At 56.5% G+C, this 20,131-nt stretch overlaps 1 protein-coding gene and 1 pseudogene across 6 annotated transcripts; both read right to left on the reverse strand.

The window, feature by feature from the left end:
- Positions 1-1,117: 1,117 nt before the first annotated feature.
- Positions 1,118-20,075, reverse strand: HSF1 (heat shock transcription factor 1). 6 transcript variants are annotated; one of them, XM_032467559.1, is made up of 15 exons: positions 19,792-20,075; positions 6,794-6,832; positions 6,558-6,666; positions 6,012-6,148; positions 5,621-5,745; positions 4,172-4,247; positions 4,039-4,100; positions 3,859-3,955; positions 3,639-3,775; positions 3,292-3,561; positions 2,870-2,953; positions 2,018-2,123; positions 1,877-1,942; positions 1,731-1,776; positions 1,118-1,642 (listed from the first exon to the last, which is right to left on the reverse strand). In XM_032467559.1, exons 1-15 carry the CDS (start codon positions 19,906-19,908, stop codon positions 1,437-1,439), a joined length of 1,677 nt encoding a protein of 558 aa, XP_032323450.1. In that variant the 5' UTR covers positions 19,909-20,075; the 3' UTR covers positions 1,118-1,436. The 6 variants fall into 6 exon arrangements, with proteins under 6 accessions (XP_032323450.1, XP_032323449.1, XP_032323453.1 ...); XM_032467558.1 differs by having other exon boundaries at positions 1,731-1,800; XM_032467560.1 differs by lacking the exon at positions 6,794-6,832 and having other exon boundaries at positions 1,437-1,642; positions 1,731-1,800.
- Positions 6,855-15,317, reverse strand: LOC102515771 (annotated as a pseudogene).
- Positions 20,076-20,131: the final 56 nt, after the last annotated feature.

Below are 20,131 nucleotides of genomic sequence, written 5' to 3' on the forward strand. Positions count from 1 at the left end.
CCTGTGTGGGGCAGGGCCTCAGACCCTCAGGCACCTGTGCTGGAGAGTTGGAAGACAGTGCCTGGGGACTCCCCAGAAGCAGGCCTGAGCTTGGGGACGGGACTGACTTGAGAGGCCAGCAGACGCTCCAAGACAAGGCCACAGGGGTCGCAAAGGCAGAGCCACGCCCAGGGCCTTCACGTTGAGTTCCTGCCCGAGCACCAGGTGTCTGCACCTCCTGGGTGCTGCTGGCTTGAGGCCCCGGAGCCAGGAGGATCCCCAGCTCCCCTGGGCTAGAGCTATCTCCACCCTCAGTTTTCCTGGCACTGGGCTGGGCAGGCCACTCGAAGCAGCCTGCGTGTGTGGCCCTTAGGACACTTCGCTCCCAGGCTGTGCCACCTGGAGCCTGACAGAGGGAGGTAGGGGGCAGCCCTGGGCTCCTGTTCTCACCTCTGGTGGGTCTGCTGCCTGGGTCGAAAACGTCCGAGGCTGTGCTGGGCCAGCTGTGCCCTGACTGACAGTGCTGTCCCCGCCCCAACCAGAACCCGCCTGACCCCGAGGCCTCACCTCTTCTGGGTCCTGGCAGCATCTGGGGTAGGAATGCCGCCTAGAGGGTGCCCTTGGACCCCACAGTGTAGGCAGCACCCCGACCCCTCCTGCTGAGAGGGTGGTGAGCACTGGGTGAACTGGGGACACAGGATGCTGGGGTGCGGTGCTTTGGCCTGACTCCTGCTCCTCCCCCACCCTTGGCTGCCTGACCCAGGAGGCAGGGCTGCACTCCCACTACCTTCCCTCCTGCCAGACCCCATGGCGCTGACCCCTTCCTGTCCCCAAAGCCAGCCCAGAGCCAGATGGCTCTGCTGGACAGGTGTATGTGGCACAGCCATTTGTGTCTCACCTGGTCCCCTCGTGTGGAAGCCCTGGTAACGGGGTTCTGTGACCCCTCCCGGTTCTTTAACCAACAATTCTGAGCACACATGGTCCAGTGGAGCCAGGTGGGCCCAGGGACACCGTGTGCAGCTGCCCTTCTCCAGGGAGGCTGCAGCCCAGACCTCTAGCCCCTTCTGAGACCCCGGGCCCCTCCTGGGCCTAGCCCGACCCGGCACCGCGGCAGGAGGAAACAGACGGGGAGGCCGCATACAGAGCCTGTCATTTATAGATCTCTGCCTGTCTCGTCCACCTGTCCGTGCGTCCGTCCGTGTATATATCTATGTCTCTACCTAAGGAGAAAGGGGAACTCTCATGTAAAAATCCAAAATACAATTCTGTGAACACCTGTGTACTGGTCAGTCCAAATGTGGCTGTGAAGCCCCAAGCAAGCCACGGCACACAGGACCTGGGTCCTTGGTGCTGACTGGGGCCACGCCCCGCCCTGCCCCAGGTTCCTGGCTCCCCTGAGACCAGCCCTGCACCAGGAGGGGTAGGGGACGGCACAGGCCGCCCCCTTCCTGGGGCCTCTAGGAGACAGTGGGGTCCTTGGCTTTGGGGGGCTCAGAGCCTGTCAGCAGGGAGATGGTGGGGTCATCTGCGTAGTCATCCCCCTCGGAGAAGTAGGAGCCCTCCCCCAGCTCGAAGAGCACCGGCAGGTCGCTGCTCCCCACGTCCACGGAGCCTGGGTCCACCAGGAGCAGGGGCTGGGCCGTGTAGTGCACCAGCTGCTTCCCTGTAGGGAGGGACCGGGTCAGGGTCTGGTGGGTGGGGACGAGGACAGGGTGGGTGGGTGGACTCAGCTCACATGAGTTAGGGCTCACCTGAGTCAGGGCTGCTGTTCTCTGCCTCGAGAGGCCTGGGGGGCTCCTGGGGAGAGAGGAGCTCCTGGATCTGCCAGGGCAGGAGGGAGCACAGTGAGGTTCCCTGCTAGCCCCCACCCCCCAGCCTGCCCGCTCTGCGTACTCACACTGGCCAGGCTGCTGTCAAGGTCGGGCAGGCTCATGTCTGGCACGGTCACCGAGGGGCTGAACAGCTGCAGGGAAAGGAGGCCAGTCAGCTGGCACCGTGAGCAGGGGAGGGTGCAGGTGCAGGCAGGGGCGGGACTCACATCCAGCAGGGCACTGGTGTCCACGCTGAAGCCGTGGCTGGTCAGCATGGTCTGCAGGTTGTCCAGGTTGGAGTCCATGGCGTCCAAGTGGTCACTGAGCTCCGTCCTGGCCAGGGTGAGTGAGGTAGGTGAAGGGGCACCCCAAGCACCCCTACCCGGACACCTTCTTGTCGACGCTCACACCCATCTGCCAGAGAAGGGCTCCCCTCGGCCACAGCCCACCCTCTCGGGCTCATGGGGGGCTTCAAGATGGGGCCCCTTTGCACTTGCAGCAGGGCCCGGTGGGGCAGTGTCCACAGACAGGCCGGACACTTGGCCACTGGGGGGGAGTGGCTAAGGCCATGTGGGCCCGTCCTGTCACCGTGAGGCCCTGTAAGGCCTCTAACAGCGTATTAGGCTGGGCCAAAGTGGCGGGGGGGGGGGGCAAGGAGGGGTTTAGTGCTCAGATTGGGCTGGGGGCCCAGTTTTCCAGGCTTGACGAGGTCTTGCCTTTCTATCGGAAGACAGCAGGACAGGGAGAGTGTACTCAGCATGTGGTCAGCCAGCCTCTCCCTTGGTGCTTGCCAGGGAAGAGGCTGGGTTTGGGGGCTGTGACAGAGAAGGCCCAGTCCCACCCGGGGAGGGAACCAGTCAGCACAAGAGCTGGGCTGGCCTTCTCTGTCAGTCAGTGACTTGGGGCACTGGCTTGGGCCCTAGACCCGGGGGAGGCCAGTCCCTTCTGCAGAGGCCTTGAGATACCCATTCACCAGGCAGGGCTCAGTGCTCGTGGCCAGGCTGGGGTCTGGTCCGCGGCTGGGGAGGGGCCCGAGCTCTGGCGGAGCCCTCCTCCCTCCCCAGTGGGACAGCGCTAACCCTGGCTGGACTCGGCCATGCAGAGAGGAAGAGGGGCAGGGGAAGAGGCGGGCGACCCCAGACATCAGTGGAGCGCGAGCCAAACTGCAAGATACAAAGACAAGAGCCCCCCGATTGCAGGTGGGGGCCAGGCAGACTCCGTGCCCCCACCCTCGCTCGCCCACCTCTGGGGCAGCAGGACAGACACCAGGATCCAGCAGCCCATCACGGCAGATGGCAGCCCAGAGAGCAGGTGCGATAGGCCTGGCCACACAGCCTGGGCGCCTGTGGCAGAGGGACTGTGGGGCCACATGGTCAGCATCTGTTTCCCTCCCCAGCCCCAAGCACAGAGCTCAGGGCCACCGTGTGTCCAGCCCTCCAGGGCAGGCGTCAGAAGCCCAGCTGCGCGTCCAGAGACTTGTGGGCGAGTGGATGGCACTCACTTGTCCAGGCAGGCTACGCTGAGGCACTTCTCGGGGGCCGAGGCGGGCAGGGGAGAGGGGGGGCGGCCCCCCTCATCCAGGAGGGGAGTGGCCGAGGCAGGAGGGGCGGGCTCGCTCTCCCGCAGGATGGAGTCAATGAGGGCGGTCGGGGACAGCGGGGTGTCCACAACGGAGGATGGGTGCCCAGGACTGGCATCCTCTGCCCGGGGGCTCTGAGGTGGGCTAGGGGGCTCCTCCTTGACTCGAACCAGGGAGCTGCCGGACAGAGACCTGCACAAGGGAGACACACCTCAGCAGGGCCTCTGGCAGCCCCTCCCTCCTCCGGGTTTTGGGGAAGGTGGCCCCACCTCTCATCTCTGTTGGCGCCCGGGGAAGCCCCGGGGCTGCTGGGGCCCAGCTCAGTGATATCGGAGATGATGGGTCCGGAGCTGGCCACCGCGTCTGGGGCATAGAGACTGGAGCTGCTGTAGGCCGGGGATGGAGTCTGCCAGCAAAGGGAGGTGACCACATGTGGCGCAGGCCACAGCAGCACTGCCCCGCCCAGGCCAGCCCGCACCAGGCGCTCACCGAGTAGGGACCAGAGCCGTGGACGTGCTCCAGGGAGAACTGGCGGCCGAATTTGGGCACAGGGTGCGCAGGGCCACCATCACTGAGCATCAGGGGGCTGTGGGGAAGGGACGGGTCAGCGCTGCCCGGCCTGGTGGCACCCAGGACATGGCCACAGGGACGGGCAGCCCCGGTCCTCACATCTTTCTCTTCACCCCCAGGATCCGGTTGGACTGCACCAGCGAGATGAGGAACTGGATGAGCTGAGGGAGGAGAGGTAGGTCAGCTGGGCCGTGGAGAAGACCCGCTGCCCGCCCCCCGGCCCCCCTCGCACCTTGTTGACGACCTTCTGCTGCTGGGCGTGCTTCTGCCGCAAGCTGGCCACCTCCCGCCACAGGGCCTCGTTCTCGCTGCAACAGACCGGCGCAGTGGCTGGGGCTGAGGGGGCTCCGGGGACGCCCCCGCCCCGACATCTGGGCGGGTGCAGGCCTGAGTGACCACACATCAGCACGAGCCTGGCCGCTGGCCCGTTCCCACTCCAGGAGGGTGGGCTGTGCGATGGGCTGGGGGCCTGGCCAGGGCTCACTCTGCTGTCTTTCAGGGGGAGCCTACACCTCCGCACTGAGTAGTCAGGTGCGGGGTCGGCGGGGCCTGGCAGTGGGCAGGGCAGGGTGAGCCCCAGGACACATCCAGGTGGCAGAGCCTTGAGTGCTGCCCCACCCTCCACTGTCTCCTCCTTGACTGAGCCTGAGGACAGGAGGGAGGGCTGGGGGCCAGTGGCAGCCCAGCTCATCAGGCTGCAGGGGGCATGCAGGGATGTCCTATACCTTCAGGGGGCTCAGGGCACCTTGGGCCTAGGAGTGGCTAAGAGATGGACTTGAGAGGCAGGAAGGACCACCTGACCACTGTCCTCCCAAGCAGGTGAGCACGGTCCCGAGCAGCCCGTGGCCTGCCCCTCCAGTAGGCCGGCCCTGCAAAGCCCTGGCATGTCTTCCTGACAGGCAGTGGGCTCTCCTGGCCTCACCCTGACAGCTGTCCATGTCCTGGAGACCAAATTCAGCTGGCCCCGCCTCCAGGTTATCAGCCATTCCGTGGCTCCTGCTGGGTCCTAACGTGAGCACTTGGGGCCCAGGAGCCTCCTCCACGGTGCGGAGGACCTGCTCCACCAAGTGGCTTGGAGGTCGCCCTCAGGATTGGGGGTCCTGAGGCCCCCAGGACCCCAAGTATATGGGAGCAGACCTAAGCCAGCCTTCCTGCAGGTCCTGGCTGGGGATGGGGGCACAGAGCTGGTTATGTGGTGGCCAGCATGTTCCAGGGGCATGGGTTCCAGAAAAAACCTCAAGTGCTTCCTGCTCCAGGTCTGAGGTGGAGGCAGGCAGGGGACATGATGCCTGTGCTAGGTGACGGTGGGACTGTGGAGCCAGTGGGAGGAACGGCACTGTAGGGATGCGAGAAGCCGGGCCACCTTGGTCTGTGGGGAGAGACTGGAGGCGGGATGCACATGCTCAGAAGGCAGCATGAGGAGCCCGAGGCTGTGGCCCTGCTCAGGCTCACTTCTGCCTGTTGTTGCGGGACGCGGATCAGACCCCACCTACTGGGAAACACAGCCCAGCATGGGCCCCGATGGGTGTGCGAGCCCAAACCTCAGTCTGGGGAGTGGAAGGCCCAAAGCACCTATTACAGAGACCGCAGGAGGCGGAGCTGCTGGGAAAAGGCCCTGCTGGTCCCTGCAGCACCCCCGCCGATCAGCCCCCACTGCCGCGCCCAGGCGCCCAGGACCTACTGCTTCATGGCCAACAGTTTGGAGTCCATGCTCTCCTGCTTCCCCTTCATCAGCTGCACGTCAGTCAGCAGCTTGGTGACACTGTCCTGGCGAATCTTCACGTCCTCGCTCCGCAGGGTGGACACCTGGGTCCCCAGGGAGCAGTCACTGAGATGCCTCCCAGAGAGGGGGGCCTGGGACAGAACAGAGAGGGCCGAGGGGCTGCCAGCCCGGAGAGTGGCTGGTGGGGGAAGCGGCAGTGGGGAGTCCACAACGGGTATGTGTGGAGGGTGGCCGGCAGGAAGAGGGCCAGTGCAGCCAGGCCAGGCCAGCGGGATGCCGAGTGGACGCTGCTCCCCTCACAGCCTGGAGGGAGGTCTGAGGATGTGGGGAGGGGGGCACGGCTACTCACACTGGTCACTTTCCTCTTGATGTTCTCAAGGAGCTGCTCCTGGCCACGCAGGAAGCAGGGGTGCTGGAACTCAGTGTCGTCCCTCTCTGGCTTGACCAGACCCCCCTGCTCAATGTGGACCACCTTCCGGAAGCCATCTGTGCACGACGGGATGGGGGCAGCTCTGCCTCAGGGCTAGAGAACCAGGCCCTCACTACAGCCCGGCCACTGGCCCCCGGTGGATGGGGGGAGGCTCCTGGCAGGGTGATGGTCATAGTGTATGCAGCAGCGGCTGGGTGGTCTTGGTTCTAAGGGCGATCCCACAACCTCCATGACCCCCCCACCCCAGGCATGGGGCCATGTCTGGCTGGGGTTCAATGAGCTCTTCCTGGGGGCCCCAAGTTCAGGCCCGGGAGCCCGTTCTTCTACAGGCGTGCCAGGCTCCAGGCCACACCCTTGGCCAGCACCGGGATCCAAACCTGGTGGCCCTGCTGCCCCTCACCCAGACGAGGGGAATGTGTCGGTCCCGCCACCTGCCGCCCTGCGGGGTGAGGGCGGGGCACTCACACATGTTGAGCTGCCGCACGAAGCTGGCCATGTTGTTGTGCTTGAAGTACTTGGGCAGCACCTCCTTGGCGAACTGGCCCTGGTCAAACACGTGGAAGCTGTTCCCGCTCTGCCAGGAGACACGTCGGCGCGGGGGTCAGCGCAGCTGCAAGGGGCACGGCTGTGCACGCCCCTGCCCTGCAGGGCTGGGCTGGCGGGAGGCAGAGGGCACCTCAGGGACCACCAGCCAGACACACCTGGTCTCTGCCCCTTGGCCTGGATCCTTGCCGGAGGCCCTGCCAGGGTGCAGAGGTGCCTTCAGAAAGCACCACGGCACTCCAGGCCCATCCCTTAAGGGGTCTCGTTTTAGCTTTAATCAGCACTTTTCCCCTAAGAACAGCCCAGAACCCAAATTAAGGCAGCCAAGAAAATGGAAACCTAATTTCAGTTACAACACAGTCGTGCAACTTCATTTTTCTTTTGGCCACAGAGATGAGAAACAGACTAAACAGGCCGTGACACTCCTCTTCCACTTTTTTCCTAACCACAGTCCAAAAGCTACCAGGCGGGTGACAAGGCTGACCTCTGGCCAGCAGGAGCCCGGGGACCTGGCTCAGGCTGCCGCAACATGATTACCCTGTGAACCTGTCAAGGACACTGGGCACAGGCTCCCCTGTTGGAGAAGGGAGCCAGAGGACAGGGAGGTGCACTGGTGTGCACCCGGACGGAGCGATGCTTTTCAACACGGACGGAGATGTTGAAATCAACATGGATACAGATGCGCGAGGGAGGAGGGGGAGGAAGGACCTCTAGGACTTTTCCTCTTCCGAAGAAGCAATAAGAGAACTGGCAAAAAACGTCAGAGTCAACTCTCTCAGAACTCTGAAAACCAATGAGGGACGGCAGCGCGTGGGGAGAACTCACTCAGGGCCAACGGCTGAGTCTCAGCAAGCCCAGCAAGCCCAGCAAGCCCAGCAAGCTGAGGCGTTTTAACTTGCCCGCCCCCACCCTGAGCTGTGAGACCGCAGCCGGACGGCGGGGAGCAGCGTTCTGGCAGCCATGGCCGAGAAGGCGGCCGGAGCTCTTGCAAGACCAGTGTGGTGGCTCCCTGGACGATTCCACATGCCAGGCTCTTTCTGTTTTGTCTGACCCAAAGCTCTCTTAATGTAAAGAGATTTTTCCCTCGCAACATTTGCAGAAAACATCTAGAGGTAATTTTAAAACTTGCCGCTGCCCGAGATGGTGGACACGGCTAGGGAAAAACAGGCCGACCAGGAAACACACAGGGAGGAGCTGGGGAGGGGCCTCAAGAGGGGCTCCAAAATACTCCTCGGGGCTCACAGTCACAGGCACACGCAGCGCTGTGCCAAGGTCTGGGCCCTCACCTCCGGCAGGACGTGGAGGGGAAAGTCCAGCACGTCAGCTGTCTGGCCGAGTGCCGAAGGCGTTCCCGACACACAGGGTGCCTCACGGAGACTGGGAGGCTTCTCAGTTCTAGGCTTTAAAAGACATTCCTGCTCCCATCACTCCCTGACCCAACTCAGCTAACCGGGCAGAGACCTCAGGGACCACACACAACAAAGAACACAAACTGCCCAGAATTAGTTCAGAAAAGCCACTAAACAAACAAACAGCAAATACAAGAAACAGCAGCAAATCCTGGCGAGCAAAGCGAATCTGATACTGAGTTTAATAAATGACGCATATTAATGGAAAGCCCAATTTTCAACAAAAATTTACGAGACATGCAAAGAAACAACATATGACCCACAGAAAGGAAAAAACCAACCAAGGGAAACTGTCCCTAAGGAAGCTGAGATGTTGGACTTACTAGACAAAGACTTTAAAATCAGCTATTTGAAATACATTCAAAGAACAAAATGAAACAGCATCTGAAGAAGCAAAGGAAAGTGTGAGAATGTTTCACAGAATAGAGAATGACAACGACAGAAATTATAAATAGGAACCAAATCAAAATCATGGAGTTGAAAAGTGCAATGCCTCAGATTTAAAATTCACTGGGCGGGGTGGGGGCTAGAGAGCAGATCTGAGAATGAATAAGACGGAATCCGCGAACGTGAGGAAGACCGTCAAGCAAGATCACCCAGTCTGAGGAGCAGAAAGAGAAAAGCGTGAAGAAAAACGAACAGGCGTCAGAGACATGTGGGACACCACCAACGTATGCATGAAGGGGAGGAGGGAAAGGGACAGAAAGAACATCTGAAGAAATAATGGCCCCAAATTTCTCAAATTTGATGAAAAATATTCAGGAAGTTAAACAAATTCCAAGAAGGATAAACTCAAAGAGATTTATACCAGAAACTCCGTAATCAGACCAAAGAAAGCAAAAGACCAAGAGAGAATCTTGAAAGCAAGAAAGCAGACTCATCATGTACAAGGAACCCTTAATCACAGCTACTTTCTCATCAGAAGCTGTGCAGACCAGAAGGCCATGGGACGACATGCTTACAAAAGTGCTGAAAGAACAAACCTGTCAACCAAGAATTCTGTATCTAGCAAAACTATCCTTTGAAGATACAGGTATGGTTTCCACTGCTGGGATGGCAGCTGAAATCAAGAGAACCCCTCCCAGGCAAGACAGACAGAGCTTTTAAAAAACACCTGGAAAGTGTCCTATAGGCCTGTAACAAGTGAAGAAACACTTACTCAAGAAAACCCACTAAAGCTCTGCAGAAACAGTGGGTCGTTTTAGTCACAACCTGCTCCCCCTCCTTGCACCAGGTCTCCTGGGTTGAGGCCGAGACAATGGGGACCCTTCTCCCCCTTGTTTCCAATCAAGGTCTCCTGTATCTCACAGAGGGGCAGGCCGCCAGCATCTCTCATCCTGTCCAACTTGCTGGTGAACAGACTAAATTCAGCCCCCACCCAAAGAACGGAGACTCCACCCCAGGTGTGGCAGGCTGAGCATACCAGGGCTCCGCTTACTCTCGCCCCAGCTGGCACGCAGGGCGGAGCGTCTGTGCTGGGAGAAGCCAGTCATGGAGTCCAGACGCTACGCTGCCCAGCCCAGTGCACGAGCAGAGGCGCAGAGAATCTGTCTAGGGCTGGTGGTGGAGGGTGAAAGTCCAAGGGAAAGAGCTCCAGAGCACCTTCCTCGCAGAGACAGAGTAACAGAGTGCGGGAAAGTTCAAGCCCAAGGGTGCTCTTGAAATCAACAGCTCTTCTAAGTGGGAAATAATAAGCTGGCCAGCCCGTTCACACAAGGGACAGTGAAGAGCTCTCCTGGGGTCAGAGCGTAGCCCAAAGACTGACCTCAAAACATACCCCTGCCGAAATTTAACTGGCTCAAGCTGCAGAGTGATTTGCGCCTGAGGGCACTGCCAAGCACGAGCAACTCTAGCTACAGACTGGGCGTGACACCACACGGTGTGGGTGGCGGTGGTGTGTGAGCCGACAGAGAGGCCACGGTCAAGCCACCACGGCCAAGCCAGGTCACCAAACTAAACCAGCATGGGGGTGCGTGGGGGTGATCCACAAGCACTAGGCTATGTCACCCAAGACATAGTTTTTCAACAAAATTCCAAGACACATAAAGAAACAATAAAGCGTGACACATACATGAGGAAAACAGAGGAAGCAGCAGAAATGGCCTGTGAGAGGGACAAGGTGTCAGATTTAACCAAGACTTCAAAGAAGCCATTACAAGTGTGTTCAAAGAACTAAAGGAAGTCATGAAGTAAAGCAAAGCGAGACAACGTCCCCCGAGCAGAGAGTAACAGTGAAGAGGCAGCCGTCACGGAGGAGGCCCCCTGGACATTCTGCAGTCGAACAGACAACAGAGACGGAAAATCTACAAGGAGGGCTCAACGGCAGATGTGACCTGGCAGGAGAAAACTCCTGAGAACTTGAAGAGAGATCCACAGAGATTACGAAAGCTGAAGAACAGGGAGAAAACAGAATAAGAAAGTGACAGCAGCCTCAAAGAAGTGCGGCGCGCCTCCACCTGCACCAGCACACGCGTGACCAGAGCACCACGGGGAAAGGAGGAGAAGGACCAGAACCGACATTCACAGAGACGAGGGTGCAAAACTCCCCAAACCTGCTACAGTGTTACAGATGTACGGCACGTCTCTCCATTTACTTAGGTCAACTTTGCTTTCTTTCATACGTGTTTTTAATAATTTTATTGTTTCTCCATACAGATCCCCACATGTTTAATTAGGTCTACATTTAAGCGCTTAATTTTTTTTGAGCAACTGTAAATGACATTTTAAAGAAATCAATTTCCTCTTGTTTGTTTCTAGTATGCAATCAACATAGAGTTCTTGTTGTGTTGATGTTGTATCTAGTGACCTTGCAAAACTAATTCTTTCGCCGTGGGAGTAATTTTTGTAGATTCATTAGGATTTTCTATGTCAACAATCTGTGAATAAGAACAGTTTTATCTCTTTCTAACATACATGCCTTAAATTTTTCTTGTTTTCACATACTGGATAGGATTTTCAGTACAATGTTGACTAGAACTGGTAAAAACAGACTTTGTTCTGATCTTAGGGGGAGAGCATTCACTGTCTCACCATTAAGTATGATATTAGGTATAGGTTTTTTGTAGGCCCTGTTTGGTATTTATCTTTTTAATATCACAAACATCAAATTTTGCTACATGCTTTTTCTGTATCAGATAATATGATCATGTGGTTTTATCTTCTTTAGGCTGTTCACATGGTGTGTTATATTGATTCTAAAGTGTTGAACCATCTTTGCATTCTTAGGGTAAATCCCACCTGGTGTGACATTATTCTTTGTACGCACTGCCAAGTTTGATTTGCTAAAATTCTATAGAAGACATTATGAAGGATATTGGTCTGTAGTTTTCTTGGACTGCTTTTGTATAATTTTGAAATCAAGGTAATGTTTGCCTCATAAAATGAAATGCAAAGGGTTCCCTCCTGAGGCTGTTGCCACCACCCAGAGGAACCTGGAAGCTGGTCCCACACCCCCAGCTGAGTCTTGAGATGACTGAGACCTCATGAGACCAGGATCAGCTTGCAGCTCTCAGAAACTGTGAGATAACAAATGTTTCTTGTCTTAAGCAGTGAGTTTGAAGGTAATTAGTTACATAGCAATAGATAACCTATGAACATTTTGTGTTTTTTATACCATTGTAAACATTTCCATTTTCAATAGTCCATTGCTAGTCTGCAGAAATACAATTAAGTTTTATGCATGGACCTTGAATCCTGTGACCTCACCAAACTCATTTATTAGTTGTGATAACTTTTTCTGTAGATTCTTTAGGGGCTTTCTAAGTAAATATGAATGTTTTCTACGAATAGAATTTTATTTCTTACTTTCCAGTCTTGATGTCTTTTATCTACATATTTGCTACACTGCCTGAGCAGGGCATCCAACACGTCACTAAGGAGAAGCAGCGGGAGCAGGCATCCTCGCCTTCCTTTCCAGTCTCGGGGTCTGTGCTCAGGTCTCCAGTACCGAGTACAATGCTAGCAAGAGGGGTTTTGGTACATGGTTTTCATTAGACTGAGGAATTCCCCTTCTTAGTTTACTCAGCTTCTATCATGAAATGGATGTTGAATTCTGTCACGTGCTCCGTCCATCTCTGTTGAGAGGACCACATGGCTTGTCCTCTCTGCTCTGCTGACGAGGTGAGTGGTACCAGGCGATGGATGGTGGCGACTTCTGTCTGCAGAACTCGTGGTCTTGGGCCTCACCCTGCCTCTGATGATAAGTCAGTAGCATTCTTATCTTGGCTTTTCCATGTGCATTTTCCCTCTTTTCCTGGCTGCTTTTAAGATTGTCTCTTCATCACTCATTTTCAGCAGATTATACTGATGAGTTTTGGTTTCTTGTGCTTTATCCTCCTTGGGAGTCACTGAAATTCCTGGATCTGTGGGTTTACAGCTTTCAAAAAAAAAAAAAAAAAACTGGGGAAAATTTCTAAAATTCTATTTCTAAAATTCTCCTCCGTCCTTTACTCTGGAACTTAAATTGTGTCTGACACTCCATGCTTTCACCCCTGCAGCCTCTGCACTTTTTTTTGTCTTTTTTCCTCTGTGGTCACTCTGGATAGTTTCTACTGCTAGTCTAGTTCAGTGACCTTTTCCCCTGCAGTTTCTTTTTTGGATTAAACTAGCTCTTTATGCTTATATAGCCCACAACCCAGACAGCCTATTGGGAAAATGTCACAAAGGCTTCAAGGACACAGAGCTTCTTAAAATATTTCTCCTCTTCCCTTCATGTTTTCAGTCTGCAAGCTAAACTAGATAATATACAGTGTCTACAGAAAAAAAAAACCAAACACCTAAACAAAATAAAAATACTTCCCAAGGCAGAGTTCTGCACAGAATTCCTAATAATTCAAATCTTCCAACTTTAGTGACCACTGAGAGTAGTCTGGTCGGCTTTGCAGGGGAAGCGCATCAAGGGACAGGCTGAAGGAGCGCAGGTCCCCATCCCCCCAGGGACCACTAATGCCTCCAATGGCCTTGGTCATCTACTGTGACTTTAATCCCAAGCACCCTGGGGCCCTGGCGGTGCCCGTCCTGTGCACACGCAGCGCTGTGGCCTGAGCGTGGTCGGCTCCATGCTGAAGGGCTCCAGGCGCGGCCTCAGGCACTGTCTGGTCGATGCCCACATGGACGTGGTGCAGGACAGCTGATGTCTCGCTGACCTTCTGGATCTGCTCCACATACTTGGTGTATCTTTTCCGGTGCTCTTGCATGAAGCTAAAGAGAGTTTCACAGACAGATCCATCTCTGATTCATTTAACCAAAGGGTTCTGGTCAAAAGCACTGGCCTCTGCACACTGATGGGGGTGGTCCTGACAATGGAGGAAGGGCTGCAACACCTGCTGAGAATCCGATTTCCCCAATTTGGTGTTTGTTGGGAGGCCTGGCTACTTGAGAACCCTCAAAGGCGGTGAGAAGGCTGGCATCTCTTGCACCATGACATTGGGATGACTGCTGACGTTCTGTGAGGCCTGGGAGCCAAGTGGCACCACAATGCCATCCGTCCCGGTTCTAGGCTTGGCTGGATAAGGGCCACTGAGGAGTTCAGCTTGTCAGGTCAGCCCTCGGCCTTGGCGCTCTGCCTGCTGCCCAGGGTGCTGGGGGCCGGGGCAGCGGAGGAAAGGAGGCGGGGCACGCCCAGCAGCAGTTGCACCTGCGACTGGCCTGCAGCTTCTAACTTGTTTTTTAATCCCCTCCAGTGACTTATAAAAAAAAGCTTTTAATTTTAGAATAACATTAGATTTACAGAAACGTGGGAAGATAGTACAGGGGTCCCACACGCCCTACTCCAGTTTCCCTAGTATTAGCGTCATCCTTTAGCTGACGTGCAGCTGATTTACAATGTTGTTCGCCTGTGGTGTCCAGCACGGTTGACTCAGTTACACAAACACGTTTTCTTTTCCATCACAGGTTATTACAAGGCACTGAATCTAGTTTGCTGTGCCGTACAGTAGGACCTTGTTGTGTATCTGTTTTATACACAGTAGTCTGTATCTGCTAATCCCAAATTCCTAATTCCCCTTACCTTTGGTAACTGTAAGAGTGTTTTCTACGTCTGTGAGTCTGTGAGTCTGCTTCTGTTTTGTAAATAAGTTCACCTCTATCATTTCTTAGATCCCACATGTAACTGACATGGGATGCTCGTCCTTCTCTGTCCGACTAATATCACTTAGCGTCATCATCTCCAGGTCCATCCACGTCACTGCAGTTTCCCAATTATTAACATCTCGCATTAGGGTGGTGCATCTGCCAGAAGTAAATGACTCAATATACTTTACTGTTAACTAAACTCTCCATTTTGTTCACATTTCCTTGGTTTTTACCTCCCAACCTTCTGTTCCCAGGCACCAACCAAGATGCTACATCACATTCATGTCTCCTGACGTTCCTCTGGACTATGGCAGTGTCTCAGGCTTTCCTGGTTTCTGATGACCCTGACGGTTCTGAGGAGCATTGGTCTAGGGGTGTGTAGAATGTTGCTCAATTTGGATGTGTCTGATGTCTTCCCATGGTTAGCTCAGGTTATGTAAGTTTTTGGAGAGGAACACCAGACGTGACGCGCCCTTCCCACCACCCCCTGCCAGCATGACTCATCACTGCTGTGCTGACCCTGGTCACCCGGCAAGGCCTGTCAGCCAGGTGTGTCTGCTGGATAGTCACCCCCCCATCCTTGGAAGGAAGGCACCATGTGCAGCCCACACTCAAGGGGTGGGAGGTATGTGTCACCTCCTTGGAATTCTCTGCATGGGAATGTGCTCCAGCGACACTTTGTTCAATTTCCTTCCCTCTTCTGTCTCGCATTTCTCTGTCTTGATGGTTTTTCTCTACTTCCTTGAGCAGACAGAGCATTTTAGTCATTGTTTCAATGTCTTCATTAGGCCTCTCACTGTGCCTGTCCCTTCTCTGTTCCAGGTCACGTGCTCCTCTCCGCTGGCTCATCTGCTGGTTTTGACAGGGTCCTGGACTCTGGAACTTTCGTGTCTGGGTTCAGCTGTCTTCCTTTCAACAGCACTGCACTCTCAGTTCTGGTAGGAGAGGATCAACCTGATCAGCACCTCTTGATGCTGGTTTTCAGGCTTGTCTACACTGCTTGTGGGCCGTCCTTTTCTCCAGGGCTCACAGGCCACAAGTCCAAGCTCTGGCTGTTCTGAGGTCCCTGTGATGCTCTGCATGTTTAGTGGCTTTGCTGCTCTGGCTGTGAGAACTTAGATAACTCACAGCCCTGTGTGACACTTACCTCATATCCCCTTGGTAGCTGTTCTTTCTCTAGAAGGTTCTTGGATGGCTTCATGGGTCTCACCCTGTGGACAGGCGAGTCAGCACTCAGCCAGAGCCCCACAGGCTCATGTGCGGACAACGGGAGCTCTTTCTTGGCACAGCCCCCTCCTCTGGGACCTCGCCTTCAAGTTCTAGCTGTCGTCGCTTCTCCAAAGGCCGGGCTCTCCAAGTTTGAAAACTGCCTTCAGGTAGGAAGCCTGGGTGCCTGTGTGGCTGCCCTGCCCTTCGTTAACAATCGTGAATGCTGTTCAAGGGTTAAGTCTATGCTGAAAATGTTCTGCAAGTCCTACCATAAGGGCCGTCAAGTCTGAGAGGGTCTTCTGGTGAATACAACATCTCACCTCTCTTGCCTCAGAAGTTCAAGGCCCCTCCTGGGCTTACCACGTGCAATTCATGCAGGAAGTCTTAGCTTATCCTTGGATGTAAGGAAAACCAGTGACGGGATGTGGCAGGGCAGGGAGACCGGGCTGCCCTGCTGCTGGCTAGGGAGCAAGGCCCTGAAGCACAGTTCTTACAAGTATCAAGTCTTGCAGTGAACTCAGAGCCTGCGGCCTGCCTTCCCACAGGGCTGTGAACACCCTGAAATGCACAGAGTTCTGCATGAATGTACTTTTTTATAGAAGGGGGGTCTGTCTTTGAATATTTTCTCAAAGGCTCCACGACCCAAAAGGGTTACCAACCACAGGGTTCCACAAGGCCTATCTGCGCTTTTCAAATCTGCCCACTAACAGAAGGCCTGTTTCAGTCCCCCAGCCAGAGAGACTGGTCTGTGTGATATGCTCTGCCTTCCTGGACGCAGCTGACTGACCCCTCCCTGGGCTCCAGGAGCAAAGGGCGTGTAGCTGGAAGCAGTGCACAGTGTGAGCGCTGGGCTGCATGGACGCAGAAGCAGACAAAGGCAGTCTGTGAGCGAGGAGGTAGGGGAGCACCGAGCCGCATGCAGAAAGGGGAGGCCACTCCTCTCCCCTCCCTGGTCCTGATTTCGTCCCTGTCTGAGGACAAGACTGTCTGCACTGTCCTCATGGTGCTTTCCTATCTCTGCTCCAGCAGCACAGCCTGTGACCAGAGTGTCCCTGCTCATTGCTGGCCCTGGCCCCGAACTTGGGTCTCTAGGCCCAACTGAACATGTGCACATGGACGACTCTGCTGACTCTGCCAGGGTTCAGGAGGGAGGAGACTGTGGGGAAACACGTGGGACTGGCCTCCCTCCTTTCACAGCCTGTAAGGCCAGCCTCTTCTCCTCCCTTCAGCCCTCAGGGAAGCCCTGCAGCCAAAGATGCAGGCTCCAGGGTCTGCAGCCCAGCCCCTGAGATGGGAGCAACCGCTCACTCCCAGGTGGGTACCGTGGGCCCCACTGACCCCTCCTGATCCTTTAAACAACAATTCTGGGCACACACGGCCTGGCGCAGCGGGACGGGCCCAGGGGTCCTGTGTGCAGCTACCCTTCTCCGAGGAGGCTGCAGCCCAGACCTCCAGCCCCTTCCAAGACCCTGGGCCCCAGCCCTACCCAGCACCGTGGCAGGAGACAGATGGGGAGGCCACACACAGAGCCTGTTGTTCATAGATCTCTGCCTGTCTCGTCCATTTGTCCACGCATATATCTGAATATTGCTGCTGAAGGGGAAAGGTGGTTCTCTGTAGAAGCCCAAACCTAGCCTGATGAACACCGTTGCAGTCAGTCGAGTGTGGCTGGGTCTGGCTTGGGAGACACGGGTGCTGCGGAGGCAGGCGGGAGCCGAAGCCGGACGTCGTGGAGGGAGCGCGGCCTCATGTCTGGCCCTGTGGCCTCCAGCCCTCCCTTGTTAGGGTTCCTGAGACTCAGTGTCCATGTCTGTAAACGACTGTCCGCCACAGGAGGGGCTGAACGAGGACAGCTGTGCTCTCGCTGGCACCTCACAGGCCAGTCGGCAGCTACCTCAGCCCCGCAGTCAGGGCGGGCCCAGGCCTGCTGGGCCACGCCGGCCTCTGAGAACAGCTGGGCAGGCTCCCGGGCCGGGGAGGAGGGGCCCGCACGTCACTAGAGCTCTGGGAACAGCCTTGGCCCACTGGGAGCGGCCAGTGTGACCGGGACCCTTCTCAAGGGGTCTCGCAGGGGCAGGTGACCTTACTGCAGGTATTGCTCTCCACCCGGGCACCTAGCCCCTCCAGAGGGACTTTCTGTCCACTGGCACTCACATGGGCCACCTGGAACTGGCTCTGGCCTTGGCGACCTCCAGTTCCTCAGTGAAGGAGGCCCTTACTCTCAGGTGGGGTGAAAATGAACAGCCTCCTTAAACTGTTCCCGGGTTCCTCCAGGCCTCACTCTGGCCCTGCTCTTGAAGCTGGATGGGCCTGATCCTTGGGGCGTCCCTGTGGGTGTGGGCGTTAGGGCAGCCGCAGTCCAGCCCCAGCCATGCTCATGGTCACCAGATTCCCTCCTGAGGGCAGTGGGAGCCACGGTGCCTGAAGGTCCTGTCTGAGGAGCAGCCCCATCCCTAGAGGCCCTGCCTATTCAGCGGTGGCTCCACACCAAGTGCATCTTCAGTTGGACAGGAGTTTGGAAGGGCGGGAAAACCAGCACTACCCTCTGGGACAGTGACCTGTTGGTCCATCCCTCGGGCTGTCCAGACCTGGTCCTGCTGGCCAGAGTTTCTGGGGCTGGACGCTCCCCTGGGAACTCAGCCTTGAGAGCCAGCGCCATACCACCAACTTCCCCTTGTGTTCCAGGTGAAAAACGCAGAGGTCTTCTCTCGGGAGAGTGGGGAGAAAGCTTCCAGCACAAAGGCGAGGGCACCAAGGGCACAGACATCAGAACCTTCCAAGCCTTTGAAACCTGGACTCCAGGCGGTGAGCCTGTAGAAGACTCCGTGAGGACTTTTTTGCGGGACCACTTACTTTCTCAGGGCTAAGCAGCTTCCACTGCTGAGCTAGTGCTGGGTCTCTGCACTCATGGTTGGCGCTGGCCCCCACTGTGTCCTGCACCAAGCACAGCTGCTAGACCTGGTACAGACCAGGTGGCGTTGAACACTGCTCCCGACGGCTCCTCATGCTCCAGGGAGAACGTGCCAACAGGACTGGTGGGTGGTACAGACCCTGTGAGGGAGGCTGTCATAGCCTGGATCATACCCCACTTTCCTGCTCAAAGGCCTTGCCCAGAACACAGGCAGCGGGGTCCTGGAGAGCACCCTGGTGCTCATCACCCACCAGCATCACAGTCTTTAAGCAGAAACAGCAAGCAGATTAGAGGCAGGACAAATCACCCTTGTAGGATTAAGCTCAGAATATCCCAAAGCATCTCTGATGCCCCTCCCCAAACTGGATAAGAGTGTCTCCCAGGAGTTAAGAGGCAGGAGAAAGAGGAGGAAGGAAGGATAAAGACAGAAACATGTGGTCATTTTCTTTGGCCAGCAAAGTTCAAGGCCTAGACTGAAGGGATGTTGGTAACGTGAGAGTCTGTGGGAAAGCACACCGGCTATTTGGGAATAGCGCCCATTAAAGAAACAGGCAGTGGGATGGAAGATGCCACACAGAGATGTCACTGGGACCAACACAAAGTGTCTCCAACAAAAACACTGCATGATTTGTAGTCTCCGTATTCCCAGTCGAGGCAGAGCTTCAGCAGACAGACAACTCAAGAACGAGAGAACCTGGCTTCTAGCTCTGAGCTCATTTCAGCCCAGACTACTCCTCATTCCTAATGGCTTAAAAATATGAAAAGGACATACTTAGTAGAGAAGGAACCCAGCTTGCTCAGGAGAGCAAACACGTCTGGAAGCGCCCAGAGGCTCTACTTGACCAGGGTGCCCTAGGCTGAGTTATGGCTCCGGCCTTCCTGGGACACGACGTCACAGCCAAGATGTGAACAGCAGATTCGGATCTCCAACTCCAGAACAGTCTCTGATTTACCTCTGGCAAACTGGAGCTGTCCAGTCTACAGGGTCAGACCATGTAAACAAGCCTGCTGCCAGGCAACTGGAAACAGGGACATGAATAAAGGCGCCCTGCGAGGCAAGGAAAACGTCGCTCTGGAGAAACCCAGCTCCGGTATCCTAACACAGGAGGGAGAGCAACCTGAACTTACGACGTTTTGCTTTCTGTCTTTGCCCCCTGTCGTTTTACACTAAAGCAGCACTCTCCCACTCCTGCGCCAAGTTCTGATTTTCTCCGAATAGCTGCCGACCATACCACCCTGGTAACTCATTTGAGAAGACACGGGGGCACCTGGGCGTGACGTTGGCGAGCAAAACCGGGTGCTGTTCTCCAGGCCGACCCGCTTCCGCAGTTGTCCAGTTAGTGGGCAGAAGACCAAAGAAGGAGAAGCCCTTCCTCCCCAGCCCAAGCAAACGGCGTGGGCAGGAGCAACGCGGAGCGGGCCTGGGACGCTGTTCCCGACCCTCCTCGGGCTCCCCGCCCCCACACCCGGGCCGGCGAGGAGGGGGCCGGGCCTGCCCTGCCCGGGGACGAGCCGCGGCCTCCCTGCCCCCGGCCGGCGCGCCCCAGCCCCTCACCGGGCTCCAGCAGATAAGCGCGTCCGTGTCCGGGTCGCTCACGAGGGTCCACAGCTTGGTCAGGAAAGCCGGGACGTTGCTGGGCCCCGCCGCGCCCGGGCCCACGGGCAGATCCATACCGGGCAAGGCAGGGAGAGGCAGAGGTAGCGATCGCGAGGAGAGGCTGAGGGCCAGGCTAGCGGCGCTGCCGCGCCTGCCGCCCGGGCCGCGCCGCCGCCGCCCGCTGCGCACACACGGCCCCGGGGCCTAGCATGGCCGCGGCCATCTTGAGACGGGCGCGCTCCCGCCGGCGCCGCCCGCCAGCCCGCGTCCCCACGGCGCGCGCGCGCTGGCCCCGCCC

The sequence above is a fragment of the Camelus ferus genome, chromosome 25 (genome assembly GCF_009834535.1).
Source record: "Camelus ferus isolate YT-003-E chromosome 25, BCGSAC_Cfer_1.0, whole genome shotgun sequence".
Lineage (NCBI taxonomy): Eukaryota > Metazoa > Chordata > Mammalia > Artiodactyla > Camelidae > Camelus > Camelus ferus.

Bases quoted from the DNA above. Each gene is read 5' to 3' on its own strand.
- HSF1 (XM_032467558.1), bottom strand. From the start codon at position 19,908: ATGGATCTGCCCGTGGGCCCGGGCGCGGCGGGGCCCAGCAACGTCCCG. The intron at 4,101-4,171 runs GTGCGAGGGGGG...CTCCTCCCTCAG, and splicing joins AGCAGAAGGTCGTCAACAAG to CTCATCCAGTTCCTCATCTC. The intron at 3,956-4,038 runs GTGAGGACCGGG...CCTTCCCCACAG, and splicing joins CTGGGGGTGAAGAGAAAGAT to CCCCCTGATGCTCAGTGATG.